Below are 14,389 nucleotides of genomic sequence, written 5' to 3' on the forward strand. Positions count from 1 at the left end.
TAAACGTAATCATTGTGACATGCAAATCAGGACAAGATGTAATTCTGCAATAGGGGTGCTGGTTTAGGTCACTCAGCTTACCCATATGTTGTAAAGCTAACACAGAGGCTCAGGTTTGCAGCTGGTCTCATTCCCAGCTTTCCCGTTATCTCGCCACTATTTTATTAACTCCATACAAAGGCTAAAAAGCACAAAAATATGAGAGCAAAAGCCATTCTGACATAAATGACAAAAGACAAATCCATTTTCAAATCTGTGCTCTGTTAGCTATAATTACAGCGGTGTGAAATGGACTTGGCAGCAAAAAAGGAGTAAGAATATAAAAAAAGATATTCATGTTCTGCATCAACCGAATGCACATAACTTCACTGCAGGGCTCCTTTCAGTGAGGCTAGTAGGATACATCTCAGGAGGGTGCCTGTTATCTATTTCGTGCTTACAGCATGTTGTCTGGAAAATAATTAGCCCAGTGAAAACCCAAACTCTGGTCTCCGGTTGTGTGGTTAGCGCAAGTTACCATGGTGAAAATAGAGGTGCACCCCCCCCCTCTGATCTCCCATAAACACAGTTTTTCTTTTTCTTTTTGTGAGTATGAAAGATGTCAAATCATTAAACGTAGCGGTTCATCCTTATATTCAGACACTGTCCCCCTTAAAAGAAAGACAGGCGGAGATATCTCCACTAACAATCACAAGTATGCATCAAGCTCAGAAATGCTGGATTGTATAGTTCCCATGATCCCAATCCTGTAATCTGGGCTTTCTCTGATGTTATCAGGGGATTTTTTTATTTTTTTGGGGGGGGGGGTTTTGGGGTTATTTTTTTTGGGTTTATTTTTTCACTCATTATAGAAAGTTCCTTCACAGGCACAGAGGACCTGATGCCTCTTTGAATTGCTTAACATCATGGTTTGGTGTAATACAAGTAAACCACACTTAAATATATGTCTGTTTGTAGGTTAAATGCTTTTAAAGACTGCGTTAGTTCCCGCTCACTCAGCCGCATACATTTTTTGATCTGCACACGGCTAAAGGTCAAGCTGAGCAGAGCTGTCAGAACAGTCTGGGTTTCTTGGTCGTGTGGTCTGCAGTGTGTGTGTGTGTGTGTGTGTGTGGGTGGGTGGGTGGGTGTGCGTGACGGCAGGTGAGATTGGATCACACGGGTTATGGTCTTTCAGAGCTGTCTGTAAACAAGAACAGTTCCACATCCTCAGCTTTCACCTCGTGCAGGATAAACAGCGCTGTGGCATGTAAACAATTCAGCAGAAAGCATTTTTATCAAAGAGTGAGAGCAGAGGGATGAACGGGGGAATAAAAGTTTTGTTTATTTTTGCTCTTGTTGTTTGTTGCTCGCTTGATTAACAGTCAGAGAGGCGGCCTATCTCTGCAGGCTATGTGTTGTGCGGGGGGGGGACTCTCCAGGGAACATACAGCAAGAAGATTGTTAGGCTTGCAAGGAATGACAACCAAAACCACAACATAGCTTTGTTTTCAGACTAGATTTATATATATAACCAATATTAATTAAAGGCTTCTTTGTTTGTTATGAATTCTCCGTCTCATTTTTGGAGATGTGCCGCTAACTTGGCAGGATTATTGTTGTTCGGGGTCAGGAAAATGGAAAATGGTTCTTCTGTAGGGTTAGGTAAATGAAAAAGGTTATGAGAGAGACAGAGATGTACACCACAGAGATATGCATGGGAAAAGTTATGATGCCCTCTTTAAGTTATGCATGGTTAACCCCTAAGTGGGGAGCTTCTCTTTGTCTGAATGTGATGTTTTTCCTGTTTTAAATTCCTTGTCAGATGGGTAGAACCACACATGGCAGCCTCATTTTTATTTCTGTCCAACCCCCGGCTTTGCCATCCTTTCCCTTATTCAAATGCACTCCTTCCTTCCTCCTCTTTGGGAAAGATTTGAGATGATTGTATTCATCACTGTTTGCACAGAAACCAGAGCAGCAGAAAGAACAAAAACACGAAAGCATCCAAGCTTCCTCACACCAATACTACCCTTCAGATCACACATGCACAAGCTGCCTCCTTAATGTTCTCACTCACGCTCCTGTCACACAGGCCAGTAAGTTCATATATATTATTCTCTGTTTGTCTTCTCAGCGGTGAAGCAGTGTGATCGCAGCCCCTGTGGCCATGGAGCAACGTGTGAAGAAGCTCCTGGAGGTTATCGCTGCCTCTGTCCACCTGGATGGACCGGCAGGACGTGCCAGCTGGGTCAGTGGGTCATCGTATGCCTGCTCTTCTTTATCTTACTATAATACAACAAATTACTCTCTGTCTGCAAACTCCTCCCACACAATCAGGAGCTAAGCAATCAAACTTGGCACACAGGTATATCTTAGGCCCTTGAAGGTTCTTATCTATCCCGCCTACATGTTGCCTAGAAACCACATACCAATGGGCTAAAATTCCCTTTTCTTTAGCATTTATGCACCTCTATGTGTTTTTAGCTGCTGCCTTATCTGCCAAGGAGTCCTCAGAGCAGATTGATCTGCTTCTTTGATTTGACAAAGATTTTATTCATGGCAGAACCCTCCCTGTTTATCCGGGCCCACTTTGCATGTAAGGTGAATGTGTTGACCGCGACACCACAGCATCTCTGCACCTACAACACCTTAAAAAAAGCCACTGTACCAATTTCGTTTCATAATAATGTCTAATTTCTATTTATAAAACTTGAATATTATGATATATTATGACTCCATCATGTTGCCTAGCAACCTCCTGGTTGGTATGTACTAGTGTTGTAAAGTTTGCATAAATATAGTCACTTTCAGCACAGGGCCAGTAGTAGTGGATAAGTAAAAGAGTAATAGAACAAATAGTAAATCATGTTAGTGTTTATTGACTTTAGTTGGATTATATCACATTTTTGTTGAATTTCTTTTACTCAAACTGATCACAGTTCATGAAAATAATGACCAGGTTAATGGTACAAGGTCCAGTTAGTATCTGCTCATGGGCACCTGCTCTGTTGTTTCATATATGCGGAGACTCAGGTTTCCATTTTTTTGAGTACTTTAAGTGTTTTTAGTCTGTGAACTGAAGTGTTGTTGACTTCACAAAAGAGAAAATAGTCTTGACTGTTCTGGAGCTTTCAGCTGGTTATTTTTTGGGATCATCTGAGCAAAATGATGGACTAACATCCACATGTAGATGTGAACATCCACATGGCTGCATATTTGTTTTGAAACCTCCGACTTGTCCACAACAATTTATATTATAATGCACCAACTACACAAAAGAAGGGTAACAGGAATGACTACTCGGCCGTCAGTTCTCAGTAGAATATAATCTATGCTTTAGCCAAGCTTTCTTGTCATTTCTTTGAATAGTCTTCAGGACTAGTTTTCCAGGCTTCTTGAAGGACAAAGCTCTTCTTTGGATGTTGGCTGCCTTTTGTTCTGTTTCCTGTCAAGATGATCCCAAACTGCTCAAGTACTGTTGAAGGTCTGGGCTCAGGGGACTGATAGTGTACGACTGTGTTTTTTCAATCTTTTACTGCATGTGCAGTGTGTTTGGGATCATTGTCATGCCGAAAAATGAAGCTCCTGCCAATCAGATGCTTTTCGGATGGTATACCATGGTGGATCAAAATCTGACAAGATTGCCAACACTACTGGCTGAAATGCAGTCCCAAACTATGGGATGGCTGAAGACACTCACTGTTGTGCCTCTATCCTGACCTCCTCCGTACATGCTAACTGATACTAACTGATTTTTCCGTCCATTTCTTGGGTAATTTGGCATACCTCAGCCTTTTGTCCCTGTTTTTTCAAGTACAAGTGAAAAAAGTGTTGAAAATAGTTGGAAGATCTTTAAGAACTATTGGTCTGGCACCTTGGCTCAAAAAATATAAAGAAATGAGGGGTGGATTGAGACTTCTGCACAGTACTGTATGTGCATTTGACATCTTGACATCGTTGTCTTAAAAACATTAAAATCTAATATTTTAAAAGGTTCAGGACTGCAATGCAAGTGTAAAAGTGTATTTTTATACTTTAGGGTGCAGAGATGATGTCTGCTAATGCTAAATCTGTACTTCTCCAGACAAGCTGCCATCACTGGGAATTAACCTGCACGGATATGTTTCGTTTGGGATCAGGATCTACAAGCTATTTGGGAAAAGTGTCACTAACAAGACAACTGATCAGAGATCCTTATTTTCAAAGGAAACTATTCATAGGAGTTTAAACAAAAATCCTCTGAGAACAAATTCAATCTGAGCTTGTTTTAAAAAGCTGGGAACGCTTGTGTTCCACTTGAAGCTAAATATGAATTTAAAGCGCAAATTAAAGAGGCAGAAAAGCCAGCAGCATGTTAATTTTCCCATCAACCCATGCTGCCTGAGAATCAGTAGTCTCTTAATGCACCGTCACGTCTCTTTGAGCTGCATTTGCTCATATTGACAAGCCTGCACCCAGAGGGTTGTTGTGTTAGATACTACAGCAGAGGGAGTATTGTGTGGGCTCAGGTCAAACACACACACACACACACACACACACACAGTATATATACACATGCTGGGCTTTGGGGTGATGAAGTAAAAACTGAGACATATTTCAGGATGACAGCCTCTCCTACTCCTTGGTGTTACAGCGATATGTCACTCTGACACTTGATGATCCTCCATAGTTCCACATCACGGGCCAATGGCTCACAGTACAACACACACACGTGCGCGCACACACACACACACACAGTGTTTGGACACATGTTATAAAACTCTTTATAGCCTGAGCCTATGAGCAGAGCATCAGCAGCACCTGAAACAGTAAAAGTCAATTACACTTGCTGATCAGTTTCACTCGCTTATAGCTGATTTCTGCAACCCCATTTTCTCCCACAGCAGGATGGATCCTCAGGCTCTTACCATTGATAGCCTTTCCATATTCACACACACACCCCCACCTAAATCCTAATAGGCTTCTGGCTGACGGTAAATGGTTTAGATTACCTATAACTGACTCACTACTTCCTCTTTATTCATTGAGCATTTCTTTCTAATCCTCCTTCTATCTTTTTGGAGCCAAGCGCTCGAGGGCTCCTGGCTTCAACACTCCCAGAACAACAGAGGGTGGGAATAGGCACTGATAAACTTAAAGAAGCAGGGGGTTCTGTGCATAAACAAATAAGGTTTTTGCTGACATGCATCTGCCCAGCAACTCTCCACTTCCAGGTTCAAGCACCCAGTGCAAAACTGAACTGTTTAAATGGTGGGTAAAGATCATTTGAACTCAGTGGGAGACATGCAGGATTTGATTTGATGGGTTTTGTGGGCTGTGCGATGCTTAGATGGAGGGATTTAGGTGATGTTTTATCTCACTGAATTAGTGCGGTGCTGTTTGTATGTTCTCCAACAAGGTTACGCTCAAATTTTGTTTTTATTAATATTGGTCTTCTGTTCTGAGGGAAAAGTACTGGCACAAACCAGGGCCACCTGAGACAGCTCTCTGCGTAATCCCCAAAATGATTTGTGTTGGAAACTGATTGTCAAACTGAATTACAGTCATTGATACAAATGAATAAAAAACACAGACATGTCCTCTGACATAAAAAAAAAAGACATGTTTCCCCAAAAGGATCAATAAAACTAATCTGGGCTTTAAATGTTTCTCATCTCATCACCTTAATGAGATTTTATCTTAACAGGCTTCAAATGTTTAATTTCTTATTACTTAAATGTTGTGTTAACCTTTATCCAATCAACTGTCTTAGTGTGTTTTGTGTTTCTGATAGACAAAAACATATGTTTATATATCTGGAATCAGCCTTAAGTGGCTCCGTTTTTGATCCCCTCATGTTGCCTGTGCTTCCATTGTGTAAAAGTGATAATATATGCCCAGATATGTTTTTATATTATCAAAGTTAATAATTTTAATAACTTTTTGATTAGTAATTCAATAGAAGGCACTGAAAGCTGTAAACTGTGTGGGGTACTTTTAAGGAGGTATTTTATCAAAATGTAAATTTATAAAATGTTCTTTGTTTTTTTTTTTCAGACAACAATGAATGTGAGTCAAGTATCTGCATCCACGCCCGCTCTTGTCGCAACCTGATCGGAAGTTACCTGTGTGACTGCCTTCCTGGATGGACGGGGCCTAACTGTGACATCAGTAAGTGCACAAGGATGAAAAGAAGTAACGAGAAGAAGGAAAATCATTTTATAAGTAAAGAGAGAAGAGACAATCCTGCGACAGATAGTAAACCATGAAGAGCCGTTAAACAGCAGGTCTGACTCCCTGTGGGCTGGAAATCATTTTACTCCAGCTCCAGTTTCATCAATCATCCTTCACAGCGTATCACTGCAGTGCACTGAAAATGCAACAAACACTATGTAAAGGTCTCTTTTGGCTGTTCTCTCCTGTTGCTTTGTGCTAACTTTAGTCTCTTCTGCCTTCACTTTGAACATGTTTGATTACAAAGTTCATAGATATCATAGATATTCTGTGTTTGTGGGAGAAATTAATGTGGCATTCCTCGTTTCCCTGCAGGGAACAGCAGCTGTCAGGGTTTGTGTTTGAATGGTGGACGTTGTGAGGTAAGACTCCTGCCTGCCAATCTCTGTCTAATTTGCCTACAGTCTCTGCACCTGCTTCGTTGTTCTCGTCTTAAGTTTTTCACTACTCAGCATTCACATTATCTTGATCATTTTTCAGTATTTCAAGCAAAATATTGATATATAATATAATATTCAATATGAGCTTTTAGGCATGTCAGCAGGGGCGCCACAAAGGGGAGAGGGGGACCACCCCACCACACCATGTGCCACTCCAATATTTTAAGTGGCCCCCATATGGCCACCCCACTGAAAAAAGTCTGGAGGTGTCCCTGTATGTCAGACATTATTCAGTACAAAGTTTTGAAGCTGCTGTGCTTTAGGTTAACTTAAATGTTCTCTTAAATATTATTCTGCCTGTCGCAGATCCTCTGTAACCCTCCCCAGTGCTCTTTTCTTCATGTCACACATATAAATTACACACAGTTGTGGTCAGATGATTAGATACACTCATCATGGGCATGACTGTCATGGAAATTTGGGGCTTTTAAGGTTTTTTGAACTGTTCTTTTCCTGGGTTCAATCATTGTGCAACTGTTTGAATTTATTTTCTACTTTCTCTCATCCACAAGAGCTAAGATGTATACTTAATTAAATATTTTAATAAGTGGTACTGAAAATTAATTTGATAAGACAGAGGCCTGTTAACTTCTTGTTACTGATCATGATTGACTACAACTAGCCAACATAAAAAGAAAAAGCACTCACTGGACTGATGAATACTCACGACAATGGGAATGTCCACGGGAGTTAGTGAAGCTCTAAGGAGTCCACAGTGAAGTGAGTTTTACATTACCATGGATTAAGAGGGTGCCAACCAAGAAATAAGCCCCTGCTCCAAAATCAACATAAATCAAATGCTTTCTTTTAAAAAGTTGTATGGTCAGATAAAGGTTGAACCACAATCCCAGGAGATATGTTCTTCAGGTGTGAAGGCTTTTAAATCTAAGAACACCGTACCAGCTGTGAAGAATGGAGGTGGTAGCATCATGCTTTGGGGCTCTTCTGCCACAAGTGGTAATGGTATATTGGACAAAGTCGATGGAATAATGAAGAGGAAGAACGACCTGTGAATTCTTTAACTTTGCCTCAGATCAATAGCTAGATGGTTGAAAGTTGGACACAGTTGGGTCTTCCAACAGGACAATTATCCTAAGCACACATCAAAATTGGTTTTGGACTGGATAAAGCAGGCTGACATTAAGCTCCTGGAATGGAGTCCCCATTCCTAAAAGCCAGGTCTGTGCCAGGAGACCAACCAGTTTAAATGAACTCTATAAAATCTGCCAAGAAGAGTGGTCAAACTGTTGATGATTAACGAAAGTATTTGGTTGAGGTACAACTTGCTAAGTGAAATTAACCAAAATATTAATGGGGCTGTGTGCATATAGTTGAGCATGAGTGTATCAGAGAAAACCCAGAATTAAAGTCAAACCCAATTCCTGTTTTTAAAAGTCATTAAAGATAGATGCTGTACAATCATCAGCCTGGAAAAAGAACAGTTCAAGGAAGTCATTAAAAGCACAAATTTACCATGACAGTCATGCCAGTAATGAGTGGCTGTGAACATCTGACCACAACTGTATATTCTGACCCATACAGGACCAGGTGTCAGGGTCCAGATGTGTGTGTCCACCTGGATTCTCTGGAAAACACTGCCAAAATCGCCAATGTCTGTGTGATAGCGCCCCCTGTCTGCACGGAGGGCAGTGTGTGGAGAAGGATGAAAGAACAGTCACCTGCAACTGCCCCACTGGATATTCTGGAAACTTCTGTGAGGTTGGAGAACCCAATTTAATCATTTTTTAAATAATTAAAACTAAATGGGTTTTTTTTTAGTTGAACTAATGTGTGAAGATAATTTCTAGTAAAAAAGATGAAACAGGCATACAAGGTAATATTAGATGTTACAGTCTCTAAATCAAAGACTCAAGGGAACCTAACATAATCTAGCCTAGAAAGCTGCTCATATTCAATATACTTTTAATAATGTAAATATGATTACTTACAAAGAATAAACATGAATGAGGAAAATGGAAAACTTGGCAAAAATAAACAAAAGAGGAAGAAGATCATGAAACAACCATACAAAGAGCCATCAGATTCCATTTTCCCCTAAACTAATATTAATAACCTAAAATAACAGAACCAAAATCGAAAACATGACTCAACCCATAAACAAAAGCAGCAGAACGACATCACCAGTGCTGACAACGATCAGGAGACGAGGTACTGAGATGCCAACCAGCAAGCTCCGTGCTCCACCTTTTCTAGCTGTATATGCATGCCAGTGACCCTTCTGCAGCCAATCAGAGTGAGAAATGTATCAGAGGTGAAAGCAAGTTAATGAGGATGACAGAAAGATCAGAGGAAGATAATAGATGTGTGGGTGCACAGAGAGCGTGCATGACATTAGAGAATATTTCAAAAGAGTAATCCAAAAATTGATATGATGGATTTAGAAAAATTGGGATTTTTAAAATTTAGTCTTTATCAGAAGTTCATGTTACACAATGGTAAAATATGTATTTAAACCTGTTCCAGAAAGACAAACTTGAATATTTACAGTGCTGAATGTACTGCAAAGGTAAATGAAAAGCACAGTAACAAACGCATTATGCAGCTAATCTCAAGTTCAATTGGTTGGGGCGACGCGCTGTCCACATATACACTGGTATTTGGTAAACATAGCTTTAGTCTATGGATTTCAGCCTTATGTCCACACATACAACAACTGAAATGAAGATTTAGATTTAGAACGTTATCTACTTTTATCTCTGTTTTGACATCAGACTATGCGGTTTTATCGTCTGCAGCCTTCTGATTGGCCAACATTTATGTTGCGTAGAACCTAATGTTGTGCCTTTTTCTTTTTCATGTGGATGGAGATATTTTACAAAACAAAAGCAGAAAATCACTTTTAAAAAAAAGTAATACATGGACATGGACCTGAGTATAAATAAAACAGGCGATGATATCATGAACAAATGTAGAACAAGCTTATAATTAAAAATAAAATACAGAATAAAAATGGATTGAAAACTATAGACAGCACATCAGATGTTATTATTTATACCAAGAATAAACATGATTTGAGCATGTATAGCCCTATCAGAAGTACATTAAAGAGTCCACAGAAGTAAAACTTTTTAACAAAAGCCAAACAGTAAATAAACGTTTTTATAATATTATAGAGCCCTCCTAGCTCCAAGTTTAATGCCGAAATTTGTTAACTGTAAAGTGATTAGTTGAAAATCTCAAGTAATTACGTAAAATAACAAATCTAAAATATTCAGGTTTATATATCCAGTGTCTTTAGTCTTTCAACTTTCAAGTTCATTTTTGTTTGTTTATTTATTTTTGTTTAACAATCCCTGCTGAGCTACAGGAGAAGTCACACTATTAGGAGGAAATTTTACACCAAAAAGTTTAAAAATGCTAAAACTTTAAAAAAAATAATTGGTTATAAATGAACATTTGAGTTTTAGCATTGAAAGTGAAGTAAGAAGAGATCTTTTAAAGATCCAATCAGAAACTTCACTGGAGGTTAGAGAGAAGTGGATATATCTCTTAACTGTCTTATTGTTTTGTTTTTCCAATATTTCAGGTCGTGTTGGACTTGTGCAATCCCAACCCCTGTCAACAAGGCCTGCAGTGTCACATAATAGATGGCAGGAACACATGCATCTGTCCTGACGGTAACTATGGTGACGAGTGCATGAGCCTCAAAAATCCCTGCATTGGTCACCACTGTCAAGGTGAGACAAATACTTGTGCATCTTTAAACGTATAAAATCTTGATGAACTCTGGTCTGATCTTTGACGTCTCCACACCTGAAGGCGCCATGTCTGACTCAGCACACGGGGGCCTGAGCTTCTACATGATCCTGGTGGGAGTCTTAGCTCTGCTGACGGTCTGTGGCTGTGCCTCCTGTGCCTTCATCCTGTCCCACCTCCATCGGAAGCGGAAAAAGCAGCAGGCTGTCCCGCAGGAAGAAGGCATCAACAACCAGAGGGAGTTTGTCAACCTCATCAGAAACGTGGACCGTCCGGTGCCCCAGCTGCCCGCTGCCGCCCCTCTCACAAACCCTCCAGCCCCTGCCCCCGTCTCACGTTGCTACGAGGAGATTGAACTGACCCTACCACCCTCCCCGGCCCCTTCACACCCTTCCCCAGCACTAAAGCCAGCACATGCTGCCAAACTGGACATTTCAAACCAGGAGAGGGAGAAGTTGAACCGCCTCCACTATGCAGATAACCAAGAGCTGGAGGTCTGACCCCATGCTGACCTTTTAAAGCCCTGAGGAGCTGTTTTTTAAATTTACTTTGCGTCCTTAGCACTCTTTTGCTCACAGGACCCCTTCTCCAGTTACTTGCACTGTGTCGATGTTGCAGATATAAAAATTAAAGGTGACCCTCTGACCTTTATAAACACAGATGGCTGTGCTCAGACACCAGAGGAACAAAGGCTGCTAAGCGGAGGGGTCGAAAGAGCGTCGTCGCCATCGTCTTTGGACCTTCTTAACGGCCATGAAAAAGCAGCACAGGCATAAAGTTGAGCTGAAAGACTCAACAGTAAACTGAAAACTTAAAGACTTACAGACTTGCCTTTGAGTGCCTGTGAAACTGTCAAGAGTAAACAGAGGATCTTCCTCCATTTGAGTCCTGATACATTTCCTGTTCGGTGTTGCCATCTGACTGTTGTCCAAACCTCCACCGACAGAAAGGATCAGTGAACAGATGCCTATTTAACATTTTTTTTGTGTGTGTGGCTGTGTGTAAGTGTGTGTGAGAGTGAACAAAAGACTGGATATAGTTAGTTTTTGTGAGAGGGGAAACATTTCACTCTGCTTAGAGTGAAAGTGCATCCTCCTGAACCAAAGGCTTGCAAGCCTCCTGAGAACATTTTAAAAACTATACACTGATGCCTATTTTGTCATGTAATACTGCAGTTTGCCCGAGATGTATGGTTTTTATCATACTTGTGTGTAACATGGTTGTTTTTGTACATAAATAATATTGTACATATTGATGCCCTTTTTGTACTGTGATTCATTCTGGAAGTATCACTGTATTACTGTCCCCTGTTTTTCCCCTTATACTTTCCATTTGGAGCAACCAGCACATGTGGAATGTAATAAAAGTGCATTTACCAACTCTTTTATACCTTTTATTAAACACCAGGGTTTAGTTGTCCAAAATAATCCCTGTGAGCCAAAAGCTTAGGCTTCAGACAGCTCTAAACTCTCTGTTCCAGACAGTTTTCCCTTAGGTCTGAATAATGAGAGGAAGAGCAGACAACCCTAACATGGTCAACTGCTGTTCAGCTCTTCTGTTTTTGAGGGGCAGCTAATCAGAGGAAAGCTGGTATAAAGAGGGAGGAGCTAAAGATGACAAGATAAATGATTTAGGACTGTGAATAATGTAAAGCTGTGCTAGTCGATAATAACGCCTCAGTCTCTGTAGATCTGCTTTTGACCATAACCGTATATGTAACAAAAGGCACCCAAGCTTATTTTTAAGCTTTGGAATAGCAACATTAGTCTTAAATTACTTATATTTGTTTAAGAGTTATCAGTTCGTCTAGTTCCTTGTCTCCTTGTATGCATTTTTCAGATGTCACAACCAAGCTTTCTGTTTATAAATCACTGACAGAGTCCCATGAGAGGATCTTTCGTGTTGGAGCACAGGCACAATGACTAGGTCTGTAAGTCACCGTATACACAATGACTTTCACTAGTTTCCTTTTCTTTCTGATGCTGTCGGCGCCTGGAAAATATTGGAGACCACCTGACTGACCCCAGTTTTCCTAAAAAATAAATGTGTGGCTGCAAAAAAAAAAATAACAGTAAGTTTCAAGAGCAGTGGGTTTGTGCAAACTGCTGGTCAAAATGCTGGAAACACTGGCAAATATTTACTTAAAGTTTCTGTTTTTAATGGGTCTGCAATGACTGAAGTTAAGTGTAACCATTTTTGCAGATATCAGACAGTCTATGTTGACCTAAATCATTACAGTAATGCATGCTGTGTGTTACTAAAATATAAAAAATTGTCAAGTGTAAGCAGCTCCAAGGTCACAGCATAGACATTTAATGTGCAAATAGATGTGACAGATGTGACCTCTGACCTGTGCAAACAGCGGTGGGCTGGAAATGAACATGGTTTCCTGTAACCATGCTGGTCATGAGGAAATGTAGAGAATAGAGTTTACACACACAAACGTAGCCGTATACATATACGTGCATATGTACAAGCCTCTTTCTGCACCTGCTGAGCAGGATGTCAAAGCCCAGCCAGCAGATTAGAAAGCTTCAGATTCAGCCAAGAGGTCACTGCCCCTCAGTGTGAAGGTGTTAAATGCTTGTCCTTAGGTTCTGTTATATATGCTTTCACAGTGCTGGATGGTTCTATTAACATGGACAAAGATAAAATATTGTGATCTGGTTGACAGCCAACTGTGAGCACAGAAGCCCAATCCACATCTCAATGTTAATGTCATTTTTTTCATATAGTACATTTAATTATTATTGTCGTAAAGTACTAAAACCTAACAAAGTCAAGTTTGCAAGAGAAATAAAATACAAGTTAAAACACACACACACACACACACACACACACACACACACACACACACAGTTAGAGGTCTATTAGCATTATAGACACTGAGAAATGTTCCTGGGACTCAAACCTTTGTAGAAGGATTTAGAAGTGATCCTGTTTTGACTTCAGTACTGTGATGGTATGTTCAGATTTCAGATGAAAGGACTCTGAATAAGCTGAAGTCATCCTGATCGTTTGGATAATCCAGCAAATAAAGCATTACAGTAATTTAAACTGTAGTGATATAATCTCTCTGGTGCGTTCGGGGTCTGCCTCCAGCCTCCTCCCGGTGAGACATGCTCGCAAACCTCCTTTCCATGCGGAGCAGTAGCATCTCTAGTCTGATCCCTCCCAGATGGATCCAAGTTACTTTTCTAAGGAGCTGTGTGATTACAGCACATTGGAGAGATAGAATATACTTTTATAAATAAAAGGTATTGTATATAATTTATTCATCCAGGTAAAAGTCTCATTGAGATTAAAATCTCCTTCTAAGGAGAGACCTGTTCAGGCACAAAATAATATAACAAGTAAAGGAACAAATATGACTGATATTCAAATATGCAAAACATTAAAAGCAGTCACACTGACTAAAAGAGTTATTCTCTAATTCCTTTAAAATGGTCTTAAACTCAGTCATATCCAGGTCTGACACTTTCAGCTCCGTTCTGACTCTGCGACAAATATCAGCATGAGATAAATAAGAGGAGTTGAAGATTCTTTATGATCATTTTGTAGTCACATAACAAAATGATGTGTGTTAGCTTTCAGCTTAAAACACAGGCAGACACACAATGAGTAAATATACATAACAGGGAAAGATAACAATATAGATACATGATGTAAAGTTCAGCTGTCTAGTGCATGCCTTGGTTTTTTAATGTATGCAATGTGTGTGTATGTATGTATGAAAATCAGCAACTCCAGAAGAGTTGATTTATACAGAAAAATGTGGTAGTTAAAATGAATATAACAGATTCCCTTTAAGGATTTATTTTAGTGCCCATCCACATGTGCAGCTGATGCACTGACCCAAGGGCACCTGGGTTTGTATTTCTGACAGGGATTCAGGAGAGTTTGACAAATCCACAAATACAAGAAAATATATGGCTTAAACACTGAGTGACTCTCACTAGAGCAGCATTAATGCATGTCCTGGTGCACATAAAGTAGTCATAGACTGGTACAGGGGCATAATACTTTGTAGAAAAAAA

At 40.0% G+C, this 14,389-nt stretch overlaps 1 protein-coding gene across 1 annotated transcript in view; it reads left to right on the plus strand.

Annotated features, from left to right (window-relative positions):
• Positions 1-11,732, plus strand: part of LOC101481214 (uncharacterized) — a 59,957-nt gene extending 48,225 nt beyond the window's left edge. The window contains exons 9-14 of the mRNA XM_004543616.4: positions 2,117-2,230; positions 6,019-6,132; positions 6,511-6,557; positions 8,178-8,354; positions 10,183-10,333; positions 10,416-11,732. Coding sequence (XP_004543673.3) covers positions 2,117-2,230; positions 6,019-6,132; positions 6,511-6,557; positions 8,178-8,354; positions 10,183-10,333; positions 10,416-10,852 — 1,040 coding nt within the window. The 3' untranslated portion in view covers positions 10,853-11,732. The remainder of the gene's footprint in view (positions 1-2,116; positions 2,231-6,018; positions 6,133-6,510; positions 6,558-8,177; positions 8,355-10,182; positions 10,334-10,415) is intronic.
• The last annotated feature ends 2,657 nt before the right edge of the window (positions 11,733-14,389 follow it).

The sequence above is a fragment of the Maylandia zebra genome, linkage group LG14 (genome assembly GCF_041146795.1).
Source record: "Maylandia zebra isolate NMK-2024a linkage group LG14, Mzebra_GT3a, whole genome shotgun sequence".
NCBI classification, from domain to species: Eukaryota; Metazoa; Chordata; class Actinopteri; order Cichliformes; family Cichlidae; genus Maylandia; species Maylandia zebra.